This window comes from Macaca thibetana, chromosome 4 (genome assembly GCF_024542745.1).
Source record: "Macaca thibetana thibetana isolate TM-01 chromosome 4, ASM2454274v1, whole genome shotgun sequence".
Taxonomy (NCBI): Eukaryota; Metazoa; Chordata; class Mammalia; order Primates; family Cercopithecidae; genus Macaca; species Macaca thibetana.
The window spans coordinates 44,132,034-44,156,009 of NC_065581.1; the positions used below are offsets into that span (position 1 = coordinate 44,132,034).

A 23,976-nucleotide genomic window follows, 5' to 3' on the forward strand; every position below is an offset into this window, starting at 1 on the left:
TCCTCTCAAATTACATGACCAAAACATAGCAATTGCCATCCACTATAGATCATGGCAAAAAAAATAAAAATAAAAATGGCTGGGCATGGTGGCTCATGCCTGTAATTCCAGCGCTTTGGGAGACCAAGACGGGTGGAACACCTGAGGTAAGGAGTTCAAGACCAGCCTGGCCAACATGGTAAAACCCTGTCTCTACTAAAAATACAAAATTAGCCGGGCGTGGTGGTGCATGCCTGTAATTCCAGCTACTTGGGAGGCTGAGGCGGGAGAATTGCTTGAACCCAGGACAGGGAGGTTGCTGTGAGCTGAGATTGCGCCATTGCACTCCAGCCTGGGTGACAGAGTGAGATTTCATCTCAAAAAAATCTTGCCCTGAAATAAAATTATGTCATCTTGTTAATAACTTAAAGTCTACAGAACTCAGCTAACTGGGGCAGGGTGGTGTAACTACAGGGAGAAAGCTTCATTGAGAAGTAGAAGTTGCTTGGAGGGTCCAGGCCTTACAAGAGGGATTGTCCTGAGAATTATTTCTAGCCCAGTCCATCTCTCGTGGGTTTCTTGTAGAGAATCAACCCTTTCACCAGGAGAGACCATTTCCGCTGTGATTGTGCAGTATCTATTTTAATTTAATTTTTCTCTATAGTCCCAGCAAACAAGTTTACACGTTACAATTAATTTTTCCTATAATGCCAACCACTGCCTGTGAGACAACCAAGAAGTCTTGTCTAGAAGGGCTGGAGGCCGGGCGCGGTGGCTCAAGCCTGTAATCCCAGCACTTTGGGAGGCCGAGACGGGCGGATCATGAGGTCAGGAGATCGAGACCATCCTGGCTAACATGGTGAAACCTCGTCTCTACTAAAAAAATACAAAAAACTAGCCGGGCAAGGTGGCGGGTGCCTGTAGTCCCAGCTACTCGGGAGGCTGAGCCAGGAGAATGGCGTAAACCCGGGAGGCGGAGCTTGCAGTGAGCTGAGATCTGGCCACTGCACTCCAGCCTGGGTGACAGAGCGAGACTCCGTCTCAAAAAAAATAAATAAATAAAAATAGAAGGGCTGGATACTGGCTAAGGCCAGGAGACACAGGTTGTGGAGACTTGGCGTATAGGTGGTAATTGAAGCAATGGGAATGAACCTGGTTGCCTCAGTGTGGGTGAGCGCAGAGTCCAGAGAAAGGGGACAAGGAACCTCAGTTCCTTGGGGCAAAGGAACACCAGAGAGGTAGGAGAAATGCCAGGAGGATGTGAAGTCATGGAGCTCAAGGGAAGAGAGATTTTGCAAAGGAAGGAGTGCAAGTGAGATGGGAGCCAACTGTGAGAAGCCCCTGAAGACAACTAGATGCTGGGAGGGGCACCATCCTGAGGGGAAGATACAGGAGGGGTGGCTGTCCCACTCCGGTAGCCTTGGTGCTGCGAGCCTGGGGGCCGAGAGGAGTGGAAGGCTGATTTTACCATCCAGTCTCAGGGTTTTTTGTTGTTTAGTTTCTTTTTTCTTTTCCTTCCTCCCTGCCTCCTTCCCTCTCTTTGTAGTGTTTGATATCCCATCACTACCTCTTCCATTTCTGTCTCCTATTCTACCTATTTGCAAACAGCTCAGGTGCCCCAAAGTTTGAGGTCTAGAATGAGGCTTCCCTTTCCTCATGGTGGCTTTGCCCCCTCCTCACTCTGCTCTCACATCCCCCTCACAGGCACTGAAGATGCTGGCCATCGCCAGCTCCTCGGAGATCCCCACTTTTGTTACTGGCCGAGATTCTATCCACTCTTTGTTTGATGCTCAGATGACCAGAGAGATCTTCGCCAGCATCGACTCAGCTACACGCCCGGGCTCTGAGAGCCTGCTCCTCACTGTCCCTGCAGCCGTGATCCTGATGCTGAACACTGAGGGGTCAGGGCTTTACCCTCCCAACTCCAGGCTCCTGCTTAGTCCCAAACCCTGCTACTCCTGTGCTCCAGGCTCATGTTCTCCACAGAAATTCCCCTCGTGTTGTCACCTCTGGATTAAGCAATTGTTGTTGGAAGAGAATGCAAGTGGATTGGGGATAGGGAGATTCCCAGAGAGGGCAGAGACACACTGACCTCCCTTTATGGGTTTGGGAGGAGTGGCCTGAGGTCAGGGGATCAGATGTCCTGGCTCAGAGGGCCCACTGGAGCCCTTTGCTCCCTAGCTGCCCAGCCCTCTGTGCTTGCTTTGCTGCTTCCATTGCATTCATGGTCTCTAAGGTTCTTCCTGGTCACCTCCCTCCTCCCAGGTGCTCTTCTGCAGCGAGAAATGGCTTGCTCCTGCTCAACCTGCTTTTGTGCAACCACCACACTCTGGGAGACCAGATTATAACCAGAGAGCTGAGAGACACGTTGTTTAGGCACTCAGGGATAGCACCAGGGACAGAACCTATGCCTACCACACGCACCATCCTCATGATGCTTCTCAATCGCTACTCAGAGCCGCCGGGCAGCCCTGAGCATGCAGGTATCATTGTGGAGGGGTGGTTTTGCAGAGGAATCACACAGTGCCAGCCAGTGACCATGAAGGCTAAAGTTTACATATCAGCTCCTTACTGGAAAGATACAAGGAGACTTCAGGAAATGAGTGAGCATTGTGGTGCTCAAGTTAGGTCTTAAGTAGAATTTCCCAACCAAGAAGAGGGAGACTGTGGAATATGTGCAAGGAAATTGCTGTTGCCCAGGCTGAAGTACAGTGGCACGATCTCAGCTCACTGCAACCTCCGCCTCCCGGGTTCAAGGAATTATCCTGCCCCAGCCTCCTGAGTAGCTGGCATTACAGGCGCATGCCACCATGCCTGGCTAATTTTTGTGTATTTAGTAGAGACAGGGTTTCACCGTGTTGGTCAGGCTGGTCTCGAACTCCTGACCTCGTGATCTGCCCGCCTTGGCCTCCCAAAGTGCTGGGATTACAGGCGTGAGCCACTGTGCCTGGCCTAAGTTTGACTTTCTCTTCACAGAATAGGGAGGCCTTCTTAAGAGGAATTATAATTTATGGTACAGAACGCTTGTGCCTGGAAACATTAAATATTGATACTGGGGAAGAAACCCTTTGTGATTGAAAAACAAGTGAAAACCTAGAAGTACGGAGGGATATTGAAATAGGAAATATGTGGCAGGATGCAATAGCTCACGCCTTTAATCCCAGCACTTTGGGAGGCTGAGGCAGGCAGATCACTTGAGGTCAGAAGTTTGAGACCAGCCTGACCAATATGGTGAAACCCCGTCCCTACTAAAAATACAAAAATTACCCAGGCACGGTGGTGGGTGCCTGTAATCCCAGCTACTTGGGAGGCTGAGGCAGGAGAATCGCTTAAGTGCAGGAGGTGGAGGTCACAGTGAGCTGAGATCTCGCCACTGCATTCCAGCCTGGGTGACAGAGCGAGACTCCATTTCCAAAAAAAAAAAAAGAAAAATAGTAAATATGTATGTATCTTTTAGTCTGTGTACCTAAAGCCACCATGCAGGTAGTACAGGAATGTAATCATCATAGTTAATATTTACTATAACTAACATTTAATAATACGACTATAAGAGATTTAAAATGTCTTGTGTTTAACTTGACAATGCTTGCTATACTAGGTTTTTTTTTTCAAATGTGATTAGGTTTGTATTTGGGATCAGGAAAGAAAGTCCCCCATAGTTTGGTTAAAAACTGTAGACATCCTCAATATAGAAAGAAAATTTTGGGGTGATTTTCTGGACCTCCCCAGTTCTCAGTTTGGCAAACTGTTAAGACTCTTCATCCACATTTTTCCCTCCGGTGTGTCTGGCTGCAGCACTAGAGACCCCCATCATCCAGGGTCAGGATGGGTCCCCTGAGCTACTGATTCGATCCCTGGTTGGGGGCCCATCTGCAGAACTACTCCTGGACTTGGAGCGTGTGCTGTGCCGTGAGGGCAGCCCCGGGGGTGCCGTGAGGCCCCTCCTCAAGCGCCTCCAGCAGGAGACCCAGCCTTTCCTCCTGTTGCTGCGGACTCTGGATGCTCCGGGGCCCAACAAGACTCTGCTGCTGTCTGTGCTGAGGTGAGAGACCTGTTGAGGCACCATGCATTGGGACGAGGGAAACTGGCAGACTTCAGGGACTTGACTTGTTTCTTTTCTTTTCTTTTTTTTTTTGAGACGGAGTTTCACTCTTGTTGCCCAGGCTGGAGTGCAATGGCGCGATCTCAGCACACTGCAACCTCCGCCTCCCAGGTTCAAGCGATTCTCCTGCCTCAGCCTCCCGAGTAGCTGAGATTACAGGCATACGCCACCATGCCCAGCTACTTTTGTATTTTTAGTAGAGATTGGGTTTCTCCATGTTGGTCAGGCTGGTCTCAAACTCCCGACCTCAGGTGATCTGCCCGCCTCAGCCTCCCAAAGTGCTGGGATTACAGGCATGAGCCACTGCGCCTGGCCTGACTTTACTCGTTTCTGTCCCCTCACCAGGGTCATAACCCGACTGCTGGATTTCCCTGAGGCAATGGTCCTCCCTTGGCACGAGGTCTTGGAGCCCTGCCTCAACTGCCTGAGTGGCCCTAGCAGTGACTCTGAGGTACTAGAACCCTGGTAAGGGGAAGGGAGGGATGGGCAGCATCTGGGGCACCAACTTCCTTGTGAGGCTCTGGAGGGCACAGCAGAGCCTTTCTGAATGGATCTTGGGGCACTGGGATGGGTGTAGGAAGAGGAAGGGTAATGTAATCTAAGAGTCTCCAGAACTGGGATCTTTGAAGTATAAACCATTTTGATGATTTTAGATTTGGATTTTAAATTCTGGACTAAGGAGAAGCCCACATTCACCAATCCAAACAGCTCTCCTCCCTTCAGGGTTTGTGCATTGGAGAGCAAGGCTCAGTCCCCAGGGTTAACATAGCTTGGCCTGGCAGGAAGCAGCCTGGAAAGCTATGCCGAAGCTCTGTTCTGCCAACTCACTCTGGAGTCCCAGCACTCCTCTATTTAACTCCACCCTGACTTTGGCACTCTTGTTTCCCTGGGCGTTGGCATGTCTCCGCAATCTCAGCCACAACACTTCCTCTACTGAACCCTCTTCTCAATCCTTACATGTCCTACCTCTTGTTTCCTGTAAATGAATCTATGTGGCTCTGGACTCAGATTGTTCAGGAGCTGACCTGCTTCCTACATCGCCTGGCCTTGATGCATAAGGACTATGCTGTGGTGCTCTGCTGCCTGGGAGCAAAAGAGGTCCTCTCCAAAGTCCTGGACAAGCACTCAGCTCAGCTGCTGCTGGGCTGTGAGCTTCGGGACCTGGTGACAGAGTGTGAGAAGTACGCACAGCTCTATAGCAACCTCACCTCTAGCATCCTGGCTGGCTGCATTCAGGTGAGGAGCGGCTGTGGGTATGCAGCTGAGAGAATGCAAGTCAGAAGCAGGGGAAGGGGATTCACTGTGTTCCTCTTTGGTATCCCTGTTTGGCACAGGTTGTAGCAAATCTGGGGCACTTGTTTCCTAACCTTGACTCTACATGGTTCTGTCAAAATGTGGGGAGAGAGGAGTTGAGTGTACCATTGACCCTTTACTTTTTCTGTCGACCTGTTTCTGGGTGTTTCTCTGTGTTCCTCCCTCTCCCCTTCCTCATTCTCCCTGATGTTCCGGCTGCAGATGGTGCTGGGCCAGATCGAAGACCACAGACGAACCCACCAACCCATCAATATCCCCTTCTTTGATGTGTTCCTCAGGCATCTCTGCCAGGGTTAGTGCCCTCATCTGCTTTCTCCTGGCTCCCATCCAGTGTCTGTTCTCCCCTTCCCTTCCTGCTCCCTAGACCTTTTCCTTTTCCCTCTCTCAACTAACCTGGCTGTGACTGCCACCCCTTCCCACTTGCCCCCAGGCTCCAGTGTGGAAGTGAAGGAGGACAAGTGCTGGGAGAAGGTGGAGGTGTCCTCCAACCCACACCGGGCCAGCAAGCTGACGGACCACAACCCCAAGACCTACTGGGAGTCCAACGGCAGCACCGGCTCCCACTACATCACCCTGCACATGCACCGTGGTGTTCTTGTTAGGTGTGAACACACATATATGAATGTTCTGCTGTGCCCCAGGATACTTCGCCAAAGCACCCAGATACACATAACCCCAGCTATAACCCACATGCCTGAGGGACACACTCAAACCTATTTTGTGCAGTGAACACATAGACATATTGACCTGCCTTTGCTGTGCTGAGTATAGACTTCCCCTCACTCCTGGAATCTGGTGACCTGTACCCCAACAGGTACAGATGGCACTGCCCTGTGCTTAGTGTTGAGGGAGATCAACAGCTCACTTATCCATTTCTCCTGTGGGCATTTGTTTAATGCCAGGCATTTGTGTCAGGCACTGTGCAAGGGTCTGGAAATAGAAGCGCAATAAGATATGGTACCTACATTCCAGCTGGGGAGCTACACTAGAAAATCAAGTAAGAGCACAGAGTAAGAAAATGCATTGCTGTCCACATGTGGACCTGAGACTGACAGGCATCAGAGCAGACTTCCTTCTGGAAGGAGGGGGTGACTGAGCTGGGTTTTGACATTGAAATTAGGTAGATAAAGAGGGGGCAATATTCTAGGCACAAGGACAGCATATGTGCGAAATGGAAGTAAGAAACTGTATTTGGAAGGACTTTAGTAGTCATGTTTGGCTGCAATGAAAACTGTATATCTAAGTGGCAGAAGATACAGGCCAGAAAAGTAGGCAAAGGCAGATCACAAAGTGTTTTGTGAGCTAAGCAGTTTGAACTTTATTCCAAAACTTGGAGAGCCATTAGAAGATTTTAAGAAGCGAAGAGAGAAAACTAGATTTTTTTTCTTTTTCTTTTTTCGAGACAGAATCTTGCTCTGTGGCCCAGGCTGCAGTGCAGTGGCACGATCTCGACTCACTGCAAGCTCCGCCTCCTGGGTTCACGCCATTCTCCTGCCTCAACCTCCCGAGTAGCTGGAACTACAGGCGCCGGCTGCCACGCCCGGCTAATTTTTTGTATTTTTGATAGAGGCAGGGTTTCACCGTGTTAGCCGGGATGGTCTGTCTCCTGACCTCGTGATTCACCCGTCTCGGCCTCCCAAAGTGCTGAGATTACAGGCGTGAGCCATCACGCCCAGCCGAAAACTAGATTTTTTGTTTGTTTGTTTGTTTTTGAGACGGAGTCTCGCTCTGTCGCCCAGGCTGGAGTGCAGTGGCCGGATCTCAGCTCACTGCAAGCTCCGCCTCCCGGGTTCACGCCATTCTCCTGCCTCAGCCTCCCGAGTAGCTGGGACTATAGGCGCCCGCCGCCTCGCCCGGCTAGTTTTTTGTATTTTTTAGTAGAGACGGGGTTTCACCGTGTTAGCCAGGATGGTCTCGATCTCCTGACCTTGTGATCCGCCCGTCTCGGCCTCCCAAAGTGCTGGGATTACAGGCTTGAGCCACCGCGCCCGGCCGAAAACTAGATTTTTTTATTGAGGAAGCTCACTCTGGCAATTGTGGGAATTAGGGTTGGAGATCAGAAGAAAGAGATGGAAGGTTTATGCAGTGGTCTAGTAGAGAAAGGATCCATGTGTTCAGTTAGACAGCAGGAGTGGGAATGGACTGGGAAATCCTCAGAGGTGGAGTCCACAAGGCTTGCCTTTGGGTGAGGGAAGACATGAGAAGGTGAAGGCCACAGTGACAGTATTCTAGTTGAGTACTGGGTGCACAGAAGTTTTATTTCCCAGGGGAGAAATAGGAAGCGGGACAAGTTTACGTGGACAGATGATCATTTCATTTGGGCATGTTGACTTTGAGGCACCTATGGGACATGACATGACCTGTTGGGGACACAGCATGAAAGCTCAGGAGAGTGGTCTGGGATAGAGATGTGGATCTGGAGTCTTCTGTGTATTAATTTTCAGTTGAAACCGTGGGTTTAAATTAAGTTACTTTGGCGGAATATAAAGGGAAGAGCACAGGGTCTTGTGGGGACAGCTGCGTCAGGAGCCAGCAGAGGAACAGGTGCCCGAGAAAGAAGTGGTGGCTTGAAATAGTTTTGAACTAAAACCAGGGCTCTGGCCTTTTTATTTCTTTCTTTTGATTTTTATTTTGTAGAGGTGGGGTCTTGCAGTATGGCCCAGATTGATCTTAAACTCCTAGCCTCAAGCAGTCCTCCCACCTCAGCCTTCCAAAATGTTGGGATTACAGGTGTGAGCCACCATGTCCAGAGGCCAAGCTTTGACTGTTTCCTTTCTTCTCTCCCAGGCAGCTCACTTTGTTGGTGGCCAGTGAGGACTCAAGCTACATGCCAGCCAGGGTGGTGGTGTTTGGGGGTGACAGCACCAGCTGCATCAGCACTGAGCTCAACACGGTGGGAACCCTTGTGCCCCCCTTCACCTTGCTCCACGTCCTTCTTTTTGTCCCAGTGCCTGTGGGAAGGACCTAGTCCCTGGGAATGGTGACATCCCTTCCTCCTGGCAAGGCATTGCCTTGTAAGCAGTGAGAGTGGGATTAGGGATGCAGAGCCACGTCCATCCCTGGGCTCTGCAGGAGAAGTGAAGGGCACACACCATGACCAACTTGGTTACTGTCAACAGTTTTTCCAACCCTGTTTCTGGAGGTGACAGCTCTCTCCTTTCCCTCTTCTCCCTTGCCCTGCCAGGTGAATGTGATGCCCTCTGCCAGCCGGGTGATCCTCCTGGAGAATCTGAACCGCTTCTGGCCTATCATCCAGATCCGCATAAAGCGCTGCCAGCAGGTGGTGCCAGGGCATCAGCCAGGGCTGAGGAGGAGGAGGTGGCACAGGGTCTCCAGAGTGGCTGCATTCTCTAACATCTAGAGGCCAGGGCTTTAGCCAAGGTTTCTCCTTGATCTGCTTGGGAGATGGCCCAGGGACCTGTTGAGTCCCAGAGATGTGGGGATGTCCTGAGCAGTTCTAGGGAGCTCAGGGCAGGAGGCTTGGCTTTGGTAGTACTTAGTGGCTCAAGAGGCTTAGGTGACAGATAAGTCTGTGCATGTTCCAGGGCGGCATTGACACCCGGGTTCGGGGTGTGGAGGTCCTGGGCCCTAAGCCCACATTCTGGCCACTGTTCCGGGAGCAGCTGTGTCGCCGAACATGTCTCTTCTACACAATTCGGGCACAAGCCTGGAGCCGGGACATAGCAGAGGACCGCCGGCGCCTCCTCCAGCTCTGTCCCAGGTGGGTGGGGCCTGAGGAAGGAAGATGGGTAAGGGAACAGGGCACTAAGAAGTAGGAGGGATGCTTCTGTGGGAGTCTGGAAGGGAAAGCTGCAGCCAGGACATGAGGGGGAAGTTGAACATAGGTGAGAAGTTTGTGTTGATTGGGACAAGTTGGGTCAGGGACCTAACAGGGGTGATTGGGAGCTGATCTGCACTTGAATGGAGGCCTCTGGGAAATCAGTGCCTTTAATCCTCCACTGTGCACTGTTTGTTCCCAGACTGAACAGGGTTTTGCGCCACGAGCAGAATTTTGCCGACCGTTTCCTCCCTGATGATGAGGCCGCCCAAGCACTGGGCAAGACCTGCTGGGAGGCCCTGGTCAGCCCCCTGGTGCAGAACATCACCTCTCCCGGTAACCATGCTGACACCTGGCCCCACTAACCAGTTCCTTGTCCTTATTCCCAGGGATCACCTGAGTTAATGCTCTTGGTTCTTTTGGTTCCTGTCTTTGTCCCTGAAGGCCTGTCACCTCAATGTTCCTCTCTCCTTCCTGCCCCAGGCACTGCTCCCTGAGACTCTGGTATTTGAATCTTCCCCACTACCCCATCCCCGCCCTGTTACCATCTCCCCTGACTCCAGCTGAAGCAAACCTTGGTGAGGGGAGGACTAGGGCCCCACTATCCCTCAAGCCTTTTTGTACAATTGATCTTTCTCCCTCCTCTGCCCTGGGCTGTCTGTTCTCCCATCTCCCATGGAGACCTGTTCCTGACCTGTCTTCTTTCAGATGCGGAAGGTGTGAGTGCCCTGGGATGGCTGCTGGATCAGTACTTAGAACAGAGAGAGAGCTCTCAGAACCCCCTGAGTCGAGCAGCGTCCTTTGCTTCTCGAGTTCGTCGCCTTTGCCACTTGCTGGTGCATGTGGAGCCTCCTCCTGGGCCTTCTCCTGAGCCATCCACTCGGCCCTGTAAGTCCCAACCGTGGCCAATAGAGCTTAGACTGCGGGCAGTGGTGTATCTGGCTCCCTTCTCCCTGGATCTTACTCTTGCTGCTTTGCTACCAGCCTTTCCAGGCCCCTGAGACTTCCTGGCCTTTCCAGGAGATCACTACCCAAGACGGGTGTACTCACCTAGAGGCTGAGATGAAACCTCTTCCTTCTCCCTCTGTCTCTACAGTCAGCAAGAACAGTAAGGGTCGGGACCGGAGCCCGGCGCCTTTGCCAGTGCTTCCAAGTAGCAGCCTGAGGAACATAACCCAATGCTGGCTGAGCGTGGTGCAGGAGCAGGTGGGCAGAAGCAAGCAGAAGTCTGCGGAGGGGAGGGGCTGCTCCTTTTATGTCATTTCTTGCCTTTCTTCTCAGGTCGGCAGATTCCTGGCTGCAGCTTGGGGGGCCCCAGACTTTGTGCCTCGTTACTGTAAACTCTATGAGCACTTGCAGAGAGCAGGCTCCGAGCTGTTTGGGCCTCGGGCAGCCTTCACGCTGGCTCTGCGCAGTGGCTTCTCTGGCGCCTTGCTGCAGCAGTCCTTCCTCACTGCTGCTCACGTGAGTCCCACCAGCTCCCCACAGGGCTATAAGGTCATGTCCCAAGTTCATCTCTTTCTGCTCTGCCCTTTCACCTCCTTTCGCTCCCCAGTCTCCTCCACTCCCTCATTCATGGTTTGCCCATGCCCTTTCCACTGCCCCCAGATGAGTGAGCAGTTTGCCAGGTACATTGACCAGCAGATCCAGGGTGGCCTGATTGGTGGAGCCCCTGGAGTGGAAATGCTGGGGCAGCTTCAGCGGCACCTGGAACCCATTATGGTCCTTTCTGGTCTGGAACTGGCCACAACTTTTGAGCACTTCTATCAGTGAGTGCAGGTCTGGAGGGGTAGGGGATGGGAGGCCTAGATCTGGAGAGTGGACAGATTGAGTCTTATAGGGGAGATGAGAAAAGAGGCTGTGCAGAGGAGAGAGAAAGATGTAGATGGCTGGCCAGGCGCGGTGGCTCACGTGTGTAATCCCAGCACTCTGGGAGGCCGAGGTGGGCACATCACCTGAGGTCAGGAGTTCAAGATCAGCCTGACCAACATAGTGAAACCCTGTCTCTACTAAAAGTACAAAAATTAGCCAGGAGTGGTGGCGTGGTGGTGGGCACCTGTAATCCCAGCTACTCGGGAGGGTAAGGCAGGTGAATTGCTTGAACCCGGGAGGTGGAGGTTGCAGTGAGCCAAGACTGCGTCATTGCATTTCAGCCTGGGTGACAAGAGCGAGACTTTGTCTCAAAAAAAAAAAAAGAAAAAAGTGGAGGTGGTCATGCATTGGTGGAAAGGGAGTGGGAGAGAAGAGGTGAGGTAGGGTGTGTGACTCAGGCAGAGGGACAGAGGGACCTACATTCTTGAGGGGGAGGCTGGGCCATGCTGCCACCCACACTGAGGCTTGGCCCGGGCTGTGTGTGCTGCAGGCATTATATGGCGGACCGTCTCCTGAGCTTTGGCTCGAGCTGGCTGGAGGGGGCCGTGCTGGAGGAGATTGGCCTCTGTTTTCCCAACCGCCTCCCCCAGCTGATGCTGCAGAGCCTGAGTACCTCTGAGGAGCTGCAGCGCCAGTTCCACCTCTTCCAGCTCCAGCGGCTTGACAAGTTGTTCTTGGAGCAGGAAGACGAGGAGGAAAAGAGACTAGAGGAAGAGGAGGTAAGAGCAGGGAGAATAGGAGAGTGAGAGAAGACTAGACCAAAGAAGGGAGCCCAAGGGCCCTTGAAATCCTTATGTCCTTCAGGAGGAAGAGGAGGAAGAGGAAGCTGAGAAAGAATTATTTATTGAAGATCCAAGTCCAGCCATTTCTATACTGGTCCTGTCACCACGCTGCTGGCCGGTCTCCCCACTCTGCTACCTGTACCATCCCAGAAAGTGCCTTCCCACAGAATTCTGTGATGCCCTTGACTGTTTCTCCAGTTTCTACAGCCAGAGTGAGGAACTAGGGAGAGGAAATTGGAGATCGGGGTGAGACTGGGGGTGGCAAGAAAGGAAGAGGAGAGGACCTTTGGACAGGATATAGATATGAAGAAATATGTTAGCTCCTACGGAGGGATGAGAAAGCATGGGTTGTAGTTTCATTAATTTCTGCTCTCATCAGTTCCTTTGACTTTCTATGAATTTGTTCTGTTTTCTTTTTCTAACATTGATTTTTAGTCTTTTCAGACTTTTTTCCAAATAAAAGTTTTTAAGACTTCATTTCCCCTCAATACTGCTTTAGTGGCATCCTATAAAGTTTTAAAAGATTTTTTTTTTTTTTTTTCTGAGATGAAGTCTCACTCTGTCATCCAGACTGGAGTGCAGTGGTGTGATCTTGGCTCACTGCAGCCTCTGCCTCCTGGGTTCAGGTGATTCTCCTGTCTCAACCTCCCGAGTAGCTGGGACTACAGGCGTGTACCACCACACCCGGCTATTTGTGTATTTTTAGTAGAGACGGGGTTTCACCATGTTAGCCAGGCTGCTCTCGAACTCCTGACCTCAGGTGATCTACCCACCTCGGTGAGCCACTGTGCCTGGCCAAAAAGATTTTTCAGATTGGGATATAACTAGTATTCAGTAAAGTGCACAATTCTTAATTATAAGGCTTCATAAATTATTATATTAATATACACCCATGTATCTACCTCCTTCACACCCCCATCAAGATACAGAACATTTCCAGCACTGTGGAAGGCTCTCTCCTTCATGCCCCCTTTCCGGTCAATGTCTTCTTCCAGGAGAAATCATTATTTTTAACCTTTATCACCATAGATTTTTGCCTGTATTTGAACATCATGTAAATGGAATCATACAGTATTCTGCTGTGTCTGATGTCTTTCACGAAACATAATGTCCGTGGGAGTGATCCAAGTTGTCAGGGGTATCATTCGTTTATTCATTTCTTTTGCTGAGTCATATTCCATTGTATGGATGTATTTACCCTTTCTGCTGTTGATGGACATTTGGGATGTTCCATAAGTTTTTATTATGTATTATTTTTATTATTGTTTAGTTCTAAGAATTTTTAAATTTCTATTATTTTTTCTTTATTTTGTTTTTCAGAAGAATATATTTTTAATTTCCAAACAAGTTTTTCTTCAGTTATTTTTTTGTTTTATATTTCTACCCTCATTCCCCTGTGGCCAAAGAGCATGGTTTCTATGATTCTGAATCTTTGCAGTTTATTGAGACTTCTTTATGGCCTAGTAGATGGTCGTATTTTACCTGTTTCATGTGTGATTAAGAAGAATGTGTATTCTTAACTGGATTCTACATATTTCACCAAATTGACCTTGTTAATTGTTTTGTTTACATCTTCTGTAAAGTTAGTAGTTTTTGTCTACTTGATCTACTACTGAGAGAGGTGTGCTAAAATTACCACTATGATGGTGAATTTTTCAAAATTGCTAATCATACTGGTTTTACTGTATATATATTTTTTGGCTATTTTGTTAGAAGGTTAAAATAATTTAACAGTGCCATCCAGTAGAACTTTCTACAATGATGGAAAAATTATTTTCTGCACTATTCAGTATGATAGTCATTGATGGAAATTAAGTACTTGGAATGTGGCTAATATAACCGATGAACTAAATAATTTCATTTAATTGTAATCAGTTTATTATTTTATTTTATTTTAATTTTTTTGAGACAGAGAGAGTCTCGCTCTCTCACCCAGGCTAGAATACAATGGCTTGATCTTGGCTCACTGCAACCTCCGCCTCCTGGATTCAAGCGATTCTCCTACCTCACTCAGCCTCCTGATTAGCTGGGATTACAGGTGTGCACCACTATGCCCGGCTAATTTTTGTATTTTTAGTAGAGACGAGCTTTCACCATGTTGGCCAGACTAGTCTCGAACTCCTGGCCTCAGGTGATCCAGCTGCCTTGGCCTCCCAAATTGCTGGGATTACAGGCGTGAGCCACCGCGCTCAGTCATAATCAGTTTAAATTTAAATAGTTACATGTGGCTGATGGCTACTATGATGGACCATGCAGGTTTAGAAATTCCAGAGTCAATGAAACATTATTATGAAGTGACTTTCTTTCTAATAAAGCTTTTTGTCTAGAAGTCTGTTTTTTTCTGGTATTAATAGTATACCAACTTTCTTTGGTTATTGTCTTTCCAGTTTATCTTTTTCTATTTTTAGCTTTTTGTTTTTGCATGGAGAGAAGTTCTTAATCTTTTGCATACCTTTTTTTTAAACTGTGGTAAAATATAACTAGCATAATATTTGCCATTTTAACCATTCAAAGTATGCAATTTGTCCTTTTACTTGTATTTTTTGAGAGGGGTGTCACTCTGTCACCCAGGCTGGAGTGCAGTGTGACGATCTCGGGTGGCTCACTGCAACCTCCGCCTCCCAGGCTCAAGTGATTCTCCCATCTCAGTCTCCCAAGTAGCTGGGACTATAGCTGTGCACCACCACTCCCAGCTAATTTTTGTATTTTTTGTAGAAACACAGTTTTGCCATGTTGGCCAGGCTGATCTCGAACTCCTGGACTCAAGCGATCCTCCCGCCTCAGCCTCCCAAAGTGCTGGGATTACAGGTGTGAGCCACCGTACCTGGCTTCCTTAAACTTTTTAATAATGAAAGTTAGATCTAGAGGTTTCATCAGGTTCAGATTTTTTTTTCTTCGTGTATATTTCTGTGTGTACCGCACCTGGCTTATTCCTTTACTTAAAAAAATTTCTTTGGAAATAATTTCAAATTTACAGAAAAATTACAAGAATAATACAAAGAATACCTACATACTCTTTATCCAAGTTTACCTTTTGTTAACATTTTGTTAACGTTTGCTTTTACCATTTGCCCTTTGTTTGTGTATATGTGTGTATATATGTATGTATAGAGAGACTTTTATTTTTCTGAACCTTCGAGAATAAATTGTGTATATGCTGGCCCTTTGCCCCTAAGTACTTTAGTACATATTTCCTAAGAATAAAAGTCTTCTCTTATATAACCACAGTTCATTTATCAATTTCAAAAATTTAACTCTGGTATAAGTATTGTGATCTATTTTCCATATTCTATTTTTTTTTTTTTTTTTGAGACGGAGTCTCACTCTGTCCCCCAGGCTGGAGTGCAGTAGTGCTATCTCAGCTCACTGCAACCTTCGCCTCCCAAGTTCAAGTGATTCTGCTGCCTCAGGCTCCTGAGTAGCGGGGATTACAGGCGCCCACCACCACGCCTGGCTAATTTTTTTTTTTTTTTTTTTGAGACAGAGTCTCGCTCTGCTGCCCAGGCTGGAGTGCAGTGGCCGGATCTCAGCTCACTGCAAGCTCCACCTCCCGGGTTCACGCCGTTCTCCTGCCTCAGCCTCCCGAGTAGCTGGGACTACAGGCGCCTGCCACCTCACCCGGCTAGTTTTCTGTATTTTTTAGTAGAGACGGGGTTTCACCGTGTCGGCCAGGATGGTCTCGATCTCCTGACCTCGTGATCCGCCCGTCTCGGCCTCCCAAAGTGCTGGGATTACAGGCTTGAGCCACCGCGCCCGGCCACGCCTGGCTAATTTTTGTGCTTTTAGTAGAGACGGAGTTTCACCATGTTGGCCAGGCTGGTCTCAAACTCCTGCCTCAGCCTCCCAAAGTGCTGGGATTACAGACATGAGCCACCGCGCCCAGCCTCCATATTCTAATTTTTCTTTTCTTTTCTTTTCTTTTTTTGGAGACAGAGTATCACTCTGTAGCCCAGGCTGGAGTGCAGTGGCGTGATCTCGGCTCACTGCAAGCTCCACCTCCCAGGTTCACGCCATTCTCCCACCTCAGCCTCCCGAGTAGCTGGGACTACAGGTGCCCGCCACCACGCCCGGCTAGTTTTGTTTCTGTATGTTTGGTAGAGATGGGGTTTTCACCATGTTAGGATGGTCTTGATCTCCTGACCTCGTGATCTGCCCGCCTCAGCCTCCCAAAGTGCTGGGATTACAGGCGTGAGCCACCCCGCCCAGCCATTCTAATTGTTTCAACTGACCCATCATGTCTTCTATGACTTCATTTTTTTGTCCAGGAAGGGATCAGTCTAGTATCACCTGTAACATTTAGTTGGCATGTCTCTTTAGTCTCCTTTAGTCTGGAATAGTTCCCCATCCGCCATCCTTTGCCTTTTATGACACTGACATTTCTGGAGAATACGGTCCTTTTACTTTTTTGTTTGTTTGTTTTGAGACAGAGCCTTGCTCTGTCGCCCAGATTGGAGTGCAGTGGCACGATCCCAGCTTATTGCAACCTCTGCCTCCCGGGTTCAAGTGGTTCTTCTGCCTCAGCCTCCAGAGCAACTGGGACCACAGGCGCACGCCACCACACATGGCTAATTTTTTTGTACTTTTAGTAGAGACAAGGTTTCACCATATTGGCCAGGCTGTTCTCGAACTCCTGACCTCATGGTCTGCCTGCCTTGGCCTCCCAAAGTTCTGGGATTACAGGCATGAGCCACCGCGTCCGACCCCTTTTATATTTTTTATTTTATTTATTTATTTATTTATTTATTTATTTATTTATTTATTTATTTTGAGATGGAGTCTTGCTCTGTTGCCCAGGCTGGAGTACAATGGTGCAATCTCAGCTCACTGCAACCTCCGCCTCCCGGGCTCAAGCAATTCTCCTGCCTCAGCCTCCTGAGTAGCTGGGATTATAGGTGCCCACCACCACACCCGGATAATTTTTGTATTTTTGGTAGAGGTGGAGTTTCACCATATTGGCCAGTCCAGTCTCGAACTCCTGACCTTGTGAACTGCCCACCTTGGGCTCCCAAAGTCTGGGACTACAGGCGTGAGCCACATTCCTGGCCTACTTTTTAAAAATGGTTCCTCATTTTAAGTTGGTATATTTCTTCATGATTAGATTCAGGTTATGCATTCCCAGGCAAAATATTAAGCATGTGGCAGGCATGTACTTCTCAAGGCTTTACACCCTGAAGCACACAGTTTTCATCTGCCCCTTCTTTATGAGGTTAATTTTGTCAACCTGGCCAAGAGGTTGTTTGCTTTCTCCACTCATATAGTTAATATTTTTTCTCCTTGCTATAATTAATGAGCGGTCTGTCAGGGAAGATACTTTAAAATCATGCCAGTATTCTACTTTTGTTAGAATTTCCCCTGGGATTGTTTTGCTTTTAACTTTGCCATACCCTTAGTGTTTTAGGCACACGTCTTATAAAAACCTAGAATTTGTTTTTTGTTCAACCTGACAATCTCTTTTTAAGATGTCAATTTTAGCCCATTATGAGTAACAAATTCGTAATAAATTCATAAATAATAAACTCATAATGAATTCATTTATTATTCATTAATTAATTGGCTGTTTCTAACTTCTTATTTTGTGTTTTTGTTTACTCTTCTTGTATTTAAAGAAGAATAAATTGAGCACCTATGTACATATGATTCTACCCTGGGTTTTTGTGCTGTCTTTTTTCTTTCTTCTTTTGGATTGATTGATCGTTTTTAAAAAATTTATTTTTTTTCTATATCAGTTTTAGAACTTAGGCATTCTATTTTTATAATTGAATACCCTTGTGTTTTTAACCTGTATCCTTGATTAGCTAATATCACTTCCTACCTTTCTGAACAATAAAAGGATCTTAGAAAATCTTAACTCCAGCTCTAATTCCCATATTACTTATTACTGTTGTTCCATATTTTAGAATTATCTTTTTTTAACCTCCAACATTGTCATTATTATGATTTATTCAGGGATATTTACATTTGCCACCATGCCAATTGCTTTAGCCACCATTTCCTTTGCCTCTTGATCCTTCTTCTTTTTAAAATACATCTGCTAGAAGTGCCTTCAGGCCGGCCATGGTGGCTGATGCCTGTAATCCCAGCACTTTGGGAGGCTGAGGCAGGCAGATCACCTGAGGTCAGGAGTTTGAGACCAGCCTGGCCAAGATGGCAAAACCCTGTCTCTACTCAAAATACAAAAATTAGCCAGGCATGGTGGTACACGCCTGTAATCCCAGCCACTCGGGAGACTGAGGCAGGAGAATTGCTTGAACCTGGGAGGTGGAGGTTGCAGTGAGCCGAGATCATGTCACTGCACTCCAGTCTGGGGGACAGAGTAAAACTCCGTCTCAAAAAAAAAAAAAAGGTGTCTTCATTGAGGAGTTTGGTGGAAAACCCTACCAGTTTTTTTATTTGTCTGAGAAGGGTTATTTTCACCCTCATTTAAAAAGTCTTTTTATTATAAATTTCAAGCATATACAAATGTAGACAGACTAAACTCCAACATATATCAGCTCATGGCCAATCTTGCTTCAATCTGTACTCCCATCTATTCCCCCCCAAAAATTTAAAAGATAAGTGCTCTTTTTTTTTTTTTAAGAAAAGGATACTACAATTATCAAATATTTAGAAATTTGCAATTTGTATCAAGTATACAGTCATTGCTCATATTTCCCTGATTGCCTTGGAGTTTTTTGTTAGTTATTTTGTTTAGTGAGGATCCAAACAAGGTCCATGCATTGCATTTGGTTGCATTATCTTACATCTCCCTTACTCTATAGGTTTCCATCTCCCGTTTTATCCTCCTTGCAGTTATTTCTGGAGGAAAGTGGGTTATTCATTCACAGGCTGGATTTTCCTGATTGCATTCACATGGTGTCTTCAAGCATATTTCTCTGTCTCCTTTATTTCCTGAAAACTGATTTGTAGGTGTAGAGGCTTATCCAGATTTGGGTTTGATTTCTCGGGCAAGAACGCTTCAGTGGTGGTATGTGTCCTTCCACCAGGAGGCAGGTTCAGCCTGTCTCCCTTTGTGATGTTGAGAAGAATCAGCGGATTTCAGTGTGTCAGTCATGTCTATACATTACATGTAATTTTCCATCAGTTTTTCACCAGGCAGGCGTTTCTACCATTGCTTAGGTCTATCATTTCATTAGGGGTTATGAAATAGTTATATCTAGTTCTGTCATTCCTTCTTCATGTATTAGCTGGAATGCTTTCAAGAGAAACTTCCTTTCACCAACTGTTTATTTACCCTGAAGTCCGGTTTATTCAGGAAAGGCTTGATGGTTTCCTCTTCCAATTATTTTTAACTAGTTTTAAAAATAATGTGTTGGTTCTCTAGTATGTTTTAAATATAACCAATGGGGTCTTTTAAAAATATATCATTATGAACTCATAGATTTTAAAATATTTTATGTGGTTCCATCACACATTGCAGATTTTTTTTTTTTTTTTTTATGCTCTAATTGTCCCGTCTTTGGTCAGAGAGCAACTCTCAGGTAGGCTCTTGGTCCCTTTAATACTCCCCCTTTGACAGCTTCCTTGCTTTCCAGTATGAACAGATGTCTCAAGCTCACCCTGCCTGAGCTGTGAAACAGGAGGAGGAAGAGATCCAGCTTAGTGGGTCTTTAAAACTGTGAGCTCCTTGAGGGAAAAATGCAAGTGCTTTCTCTCTGGTGTTTTTGCATGGAACCTGCCTGGCTCAGGGCTAGGCTCTGGGTCTAGAGATGGGCTCCTAGTTACCTGTGGCTCACCAGGGAGGCAGGCGCAGAGAAGGCTGAGATCTGGAAGCTTGACAAGGTATCTGTCTGAAAATGCTGGGACCCTCCTCCCCGCAGGGACTAGCAGGAGCAAAGCTTGACACCTCAACCCCTAAACCCCTCGTTTCGCCCATTCCGTGTCTCCACCCTTCTCCTTGACACTTGCCTAGGTCAGAACCATCCAGTCCTGGACATGGGACCACATCGGCGACTGCAGTGGACGTGGCTGGGCCGGGCTGAGCTGCAGTTTGGGAACCAGACACTGCATGTGTCCACCGTGCAGATGTGGCTGCTGCTGAATTTCAATCATACAGAGGTGCTTCAGCCCTTAGCCTCTCTCTGTCTTCTCTGCCACCTTGTCTGTCGCTCTTCTCCTCCTAAACCCTGTTCCTCCTTTCATCCTTCCTCCCCTCTTCTTTTCTTTCCTTTGACTACTGACTGGGCATTTCTCCTCATCAGGAGGTGTCAGTAGAGACCTTGCTGAAGGATTCTGCCCTCTCCCCAGAGCTGCTGCTCCAGGCACTCGTGCCCCTCACCTCGGGGAATGGCCCTTTGACCCTGCATGAGGGCCAGGACTTTCCACACAGGGGTAGGTCACTGGGGACCGGGCTGAGCCTCTGCTGCTGGTCAGGGGGTCGCCCTCAGGATGGAGGGACTGTAGTAGGGGTGAGAATGGGGTCATCTTAGTCCCCATTCATCTGTCCCTCTGCCTCCTCCGGTACCTGACTGGGAGCGGGTTCCAGGTGTGCTGCGGCTTCATGAGCCTGGGCGCCAGCGCAGTGGGGAGGCCCTGTGGCTGATACCTCCCCAGGCATACCTGAACGTAGAGAAGGATGAGGGCCGAACCCTGGAACAGAAGAGGAATCTCTTGAGCTGTCTTCTTGTTCGTATTCTCAAAGCCCATGGGGAAAAGGGCCTCCACATTGATCAGCTGGTTTGTCTGGTAGGCAGAGAGGGGACCATGAAGTTGGGGGAGGGAGGGAATCATGCTTGGGATTGGGGATGAACACAGTGAACTCTTTCAATATAAGACTTCTGTAGGGTGACATTTCCATCTGGGTTTTCTGTGCCTGACAGAACAGATAGGAGGTAAAGATAAGGCATGAGTGTTTACCATGTGCCAGGCCCTATTCTAAGAGTTTGCATGATTAAGTCATTTAATCCAGCCGGGCACAGTGGCTCATATCTGTAATCCCAGCACTTTGGGAGGCCAAGGCGGGCGGATCACTTGAGGCCAGGAGTTTGAGACCAGCTTGGCCAACAAGACGAAACCCTGTGTCTACCAAAAATATAAAAATTAGCTGGGCATGGTGGCACATGCCTGTAATCCCAGCTACTTGGGAGGCCAAGGCATGAGAATCGCTTGAACCCAGGAGGTGGAGGTGGAGGTGAGCCAAGATTGTGCCACTGTACTCCAGCCTGGGCAACAGAGCAAGACTCTGTCTCAAAAAGAAAAAAAGTCATCATTTAATCCTCACAACAATCCTATAAATGTTATTTTATTTCATTTGACAGATAAGAACAGTGAAGTATGAGAAACTTAGTAGTGGCCAGGCGCTGTGGCTCACGCCTGTAATCCTAGCACTTTGGGAGGCTGAGGTGGGTGGATCACTTGAGGTCAGGAATTCGTGACCAGTCTGGCCAACATGGTGAAACCCCATCTCTACTAAAAGTACAAAAATTAGCTGGGTGTGGTGGTGCACACCTGTAGTCCCAGCTACTTGGGAGGCTGAGGCAGGAGAATCCAGGAGGCAGAGGTTGCAGTGAGAGATGGTGCCACTGCACTCCAGCCTGGGCAACAGAACGAGACTGTTGGAAAAAAAAGAGAGAGAGAGAGAGAAACTTAGTAACTAATCTACAATCACACAGCTAGTAAGTGGCAGAGCCGCCAGACACCGTGGCTCATGTGGGAGGATCACTTGAGTCCAGAGTTAGAGGGTGCAGTGAGCTATGATCATGCCACTGCACCCTGGCCTGGGTGACAGAGCAAGACTGTCTCTTAAAAAAAAAAGAGGCAGGGAATAAGTGGCAGAGCTGGGCATTGAGCCCAGCAGCCTACTTCCTAGGTAAAAGTGGCCTTATTGTTTCTTTCCTCCTATCCAGGTGCTGGAGGCCTGGCAGAAGGGTCCAAATCCTCCTGGAACCCTGGGCCACACTGTTGCTGGGGGCGTGGCCTGTACCAGTACAGATGTCCTCTCTTGCATCCTGCACCTCTTAGGCCAGGGCTACGTGAAACGGCGTGATGACCGGCCCCAGATCCTGATGTATGCTGCTCCAGAGCCCATGGGGCCCTGCCGGGGTCAGGCAGATGTCCCTTTCTGTGGCAGCCAGAGCAAAACCTCCAAGCCTAGGTAGCCACCCCACCTGACCCCTTGCAGTGAGGTGGGAGAGGCTGTCATGCCAAAACCAATATCCCTTGTGGAGAAACACTTCCCTTCTTTCTTTGTCTAATCCCCTTTTCCCTATCCCTATTATTTCCCTAACTTTGATAGTTTTTATTGACCCTCCCAGCACCACCACCCCTTTCCAACTGGGGCCTGCAAATATGTATTGATTGCTAACTATGTACTCTACTCAGTTAAATATACAAACTTTCAGGAAGTTTGTTCTACAGAGGAATTTGCCATAGGATTTCACTAATCAGCCAGCACCCCTAAAGCTTTTTAATGTTCTTTAGAAGCTGTTATGGCCCTGCTTTTTGTATCATGCTGTTTGCATCATGTGTAAAGTGAATTATCTCGAGTAATCTTTCTCAAATCTCAACAAGGAGCTAGTGTTAAAATGCAGATTTAACAGCAGAGCTCTCTGTGATGCCTGTGCTGCTGGTCCAAAGACCACACTTGAGCAGTAAGGATGGAGATTGCTGTTCTCACTACAGGTGCTGCCACCATTTGGGGTGAGACCTACAGTGGGACTGTCCCATCAGCTATTGGTCTTTTAGCACCCTGACCCCTAGATACCTATTTTTCCCCAGTCATTGCAACAGCCAGCCCCACCCTGACATTTACAAGTGCTTCTGTGGAGGACCTACTCTGACGGTTGGTTTGGGTGGTTATCCTGAGGCTGGTTAGGCAAGCGAGCAAGTATGCTCAAGTAGGGAGCTGGGGGCCAGGTGGGGTTCAGTTAGTAGGCTGGATAACAGGGCAGGAATACTGACTTCTGTTTCTTCCCTCCCCACAAGCCCAGAAGCTGTGGCTACCCTGGCATCTCTACAGTTGCCTGCAGGCCGCACCATGAGCCCCCAGGAAGTAGAAGGGTTGATGAAGCAGACGGTGTGTCAGGTGCAGGAGACTCTGAACTTAGAGCCAGATGTCGCTCAGCACCTTTTGGCTCATTGCCACTGGGGCGCCGAACAGCTGCTGCAGAGCTACAGTGAGGACCCTGAGCCACTGCTGCTGGCAGCTGGGCTGTGCGTACCCCAGGCCCAGGCTGTACCCGCACGGCCTGACCACTGCCCTGTCTGCGTGAGCCCTCTGGGGTGTGACGACGACTTGCCCTCTCTCTGCTGCATGCACTATTGCTGTAAGGTGAGGCCCCGCCAGCATTGCTCCTGCCCCTGGCTTTCTGCCCTACCCTAACAAAATTCCTTGGGAATTCTTGGGTTCTAGCCCAGCACTGCCATTTTCATCACCGGGGCAATAACGGATTTAGTCTCTTAGTCCCTCTTAAACTAGTTTTGTCATCTGTAAATGGTACCACCTGCCTTGACACTCTAAAGGGTGGTGGTTAGGATCTAGCGATATGTATCAATGGTTCTCCAGCTCAGCTTCATATTATAATCACTGGAAGCTTTTATAAGTCTTAATGCCCAGACAATACCTCAGACTAATTAAATCAGAATCTCTGGAGGTGAGAAATCTGGAGGAAGTTTTAAAGCATCCTCATGGGATTCCCATTATCAGCCAAGTTAGAATAAGAGATATATGTGTAAAATAGATGTCAAGGCACTTTGTGAAGTGTTTGCAAAAGTGTTAGTAGATTGGCGATAACTCTAGTTTGTGGTTGCCCTTATCACCATTTAAGTCCCCTCATCTCAGCGCACTATCACTACTTTTATCATACACTCTCACTTAATACAAAAATGTTTTTTAAATGGGCCTGGTGAGGTAGTGTGCACGCCTGTAATCACCTTACTTTGGGAGGCCGATGTGGGCAGATTGCTTGAGCTCAGGAGTTCGAGACCAGCCTGGGCAACACGGCAAGACCTCGTCTCTACAAAAAACACAAAAATAAGCTGGGCATGGTGGTGCACACCTATAGTCTCAGCTACTCAGGAGGCTGAGGTGGGAGGATCACCTGAGCCTGGGAGGCGGAGGCTGCAGTGAGCCAATATCTCACCACTGCACTCCAGCCTGGAGGACAGAGTGAGACCCTGCCGTAGGGTCTTCTTGCTGTATAGGCTTGCTTCTG

General features: G+C 48.3%; 1 protein-coding gene across 3 annotated transcripts in view; it reads left to right on the forward strand.

Annotated features, from left to right (window-relative positions):
• The window catches only part of CUL9 (cullin 9), a 44,125-nt gene that overhangs the window by 12,920 nt on the left and 7,229 nt on the right, over nt 1-23,976 (forward strand). For 2 of the 3 annotated variants that reach the window (XR_007724872.1, XM_050786881.1), the window contains exons 10-30: nt 1,684-1,880; nt 2,245-2,462; nt 3,775-4,021; nt 4,427-4,532; nt 5,090-5,317; nt 5,597-5,687; nt 5,826-5,997; nt 8,183-8,288; nt 8,580-8,675; nt 8,941-9,116; nt 9,376-9,509; nt 9,882-10,061; nt 10,270-10,379; nt 10,455-10,942; nt 11,536-11,764; nt 11,850-12,039; nt 19,737-19,882; nt 20,026-20,155; nt 20,310-20,509; nt 21,670-21,917; nt 22,748-23,093. Coding sequence is in view for 2 of the 3 variants with exons in the window: in XM_050786881.1 (XP_050642838.1) it covers nt 1,684-1,880; nt 2,245-2,462; nt 3,775-4,021; nt 4,427-4,532; nt 5,090-5,317; nt 5,597-5,687; nt 5,826-5,997; nt 8,183-8,288; nt 8,580-8,675; nt 8,941-9,116; nt 9,376-9,509; nt 9,882-10,061; nt 10,270-10,379; nt 10,455-10,942; nt 11,536-11,764; nt 11,850-12,039; nt 19,737-19,882; nt 20,026-20,155; nt 20,310-20,509; nt 21,670-21,917; nt 22,748-23,093 (4,038 nt within the window). In the remaining variant the exon portion in view is untranslated. The remainder of the gene's footprint in view (nt 1-1,683; nt 1,881-2,244; nt 2,463-3,774; nt 4,022-4,426; nt 4,533-5,089; nt 5,318-5,596; nt 5,688-5,825; nt 5,998-8,182; nt 8,289-8,579; nt 8,676-8,940; nt 9,117-9,375; nt 9,510-9,881; nt 10,062-10,269; nt 10,380-10,454; nt 10,943-11,535; nt 11,765-11,849; nt 12,040-19,736; nt 19,883-20,025; nt 20,156-20,309; nt 20,510-21,669; nt 21,918-22,747; nt 23,094-23,976) is intronic. The other variant, XM_050786882.1, reaches the window with a different exon arrangement.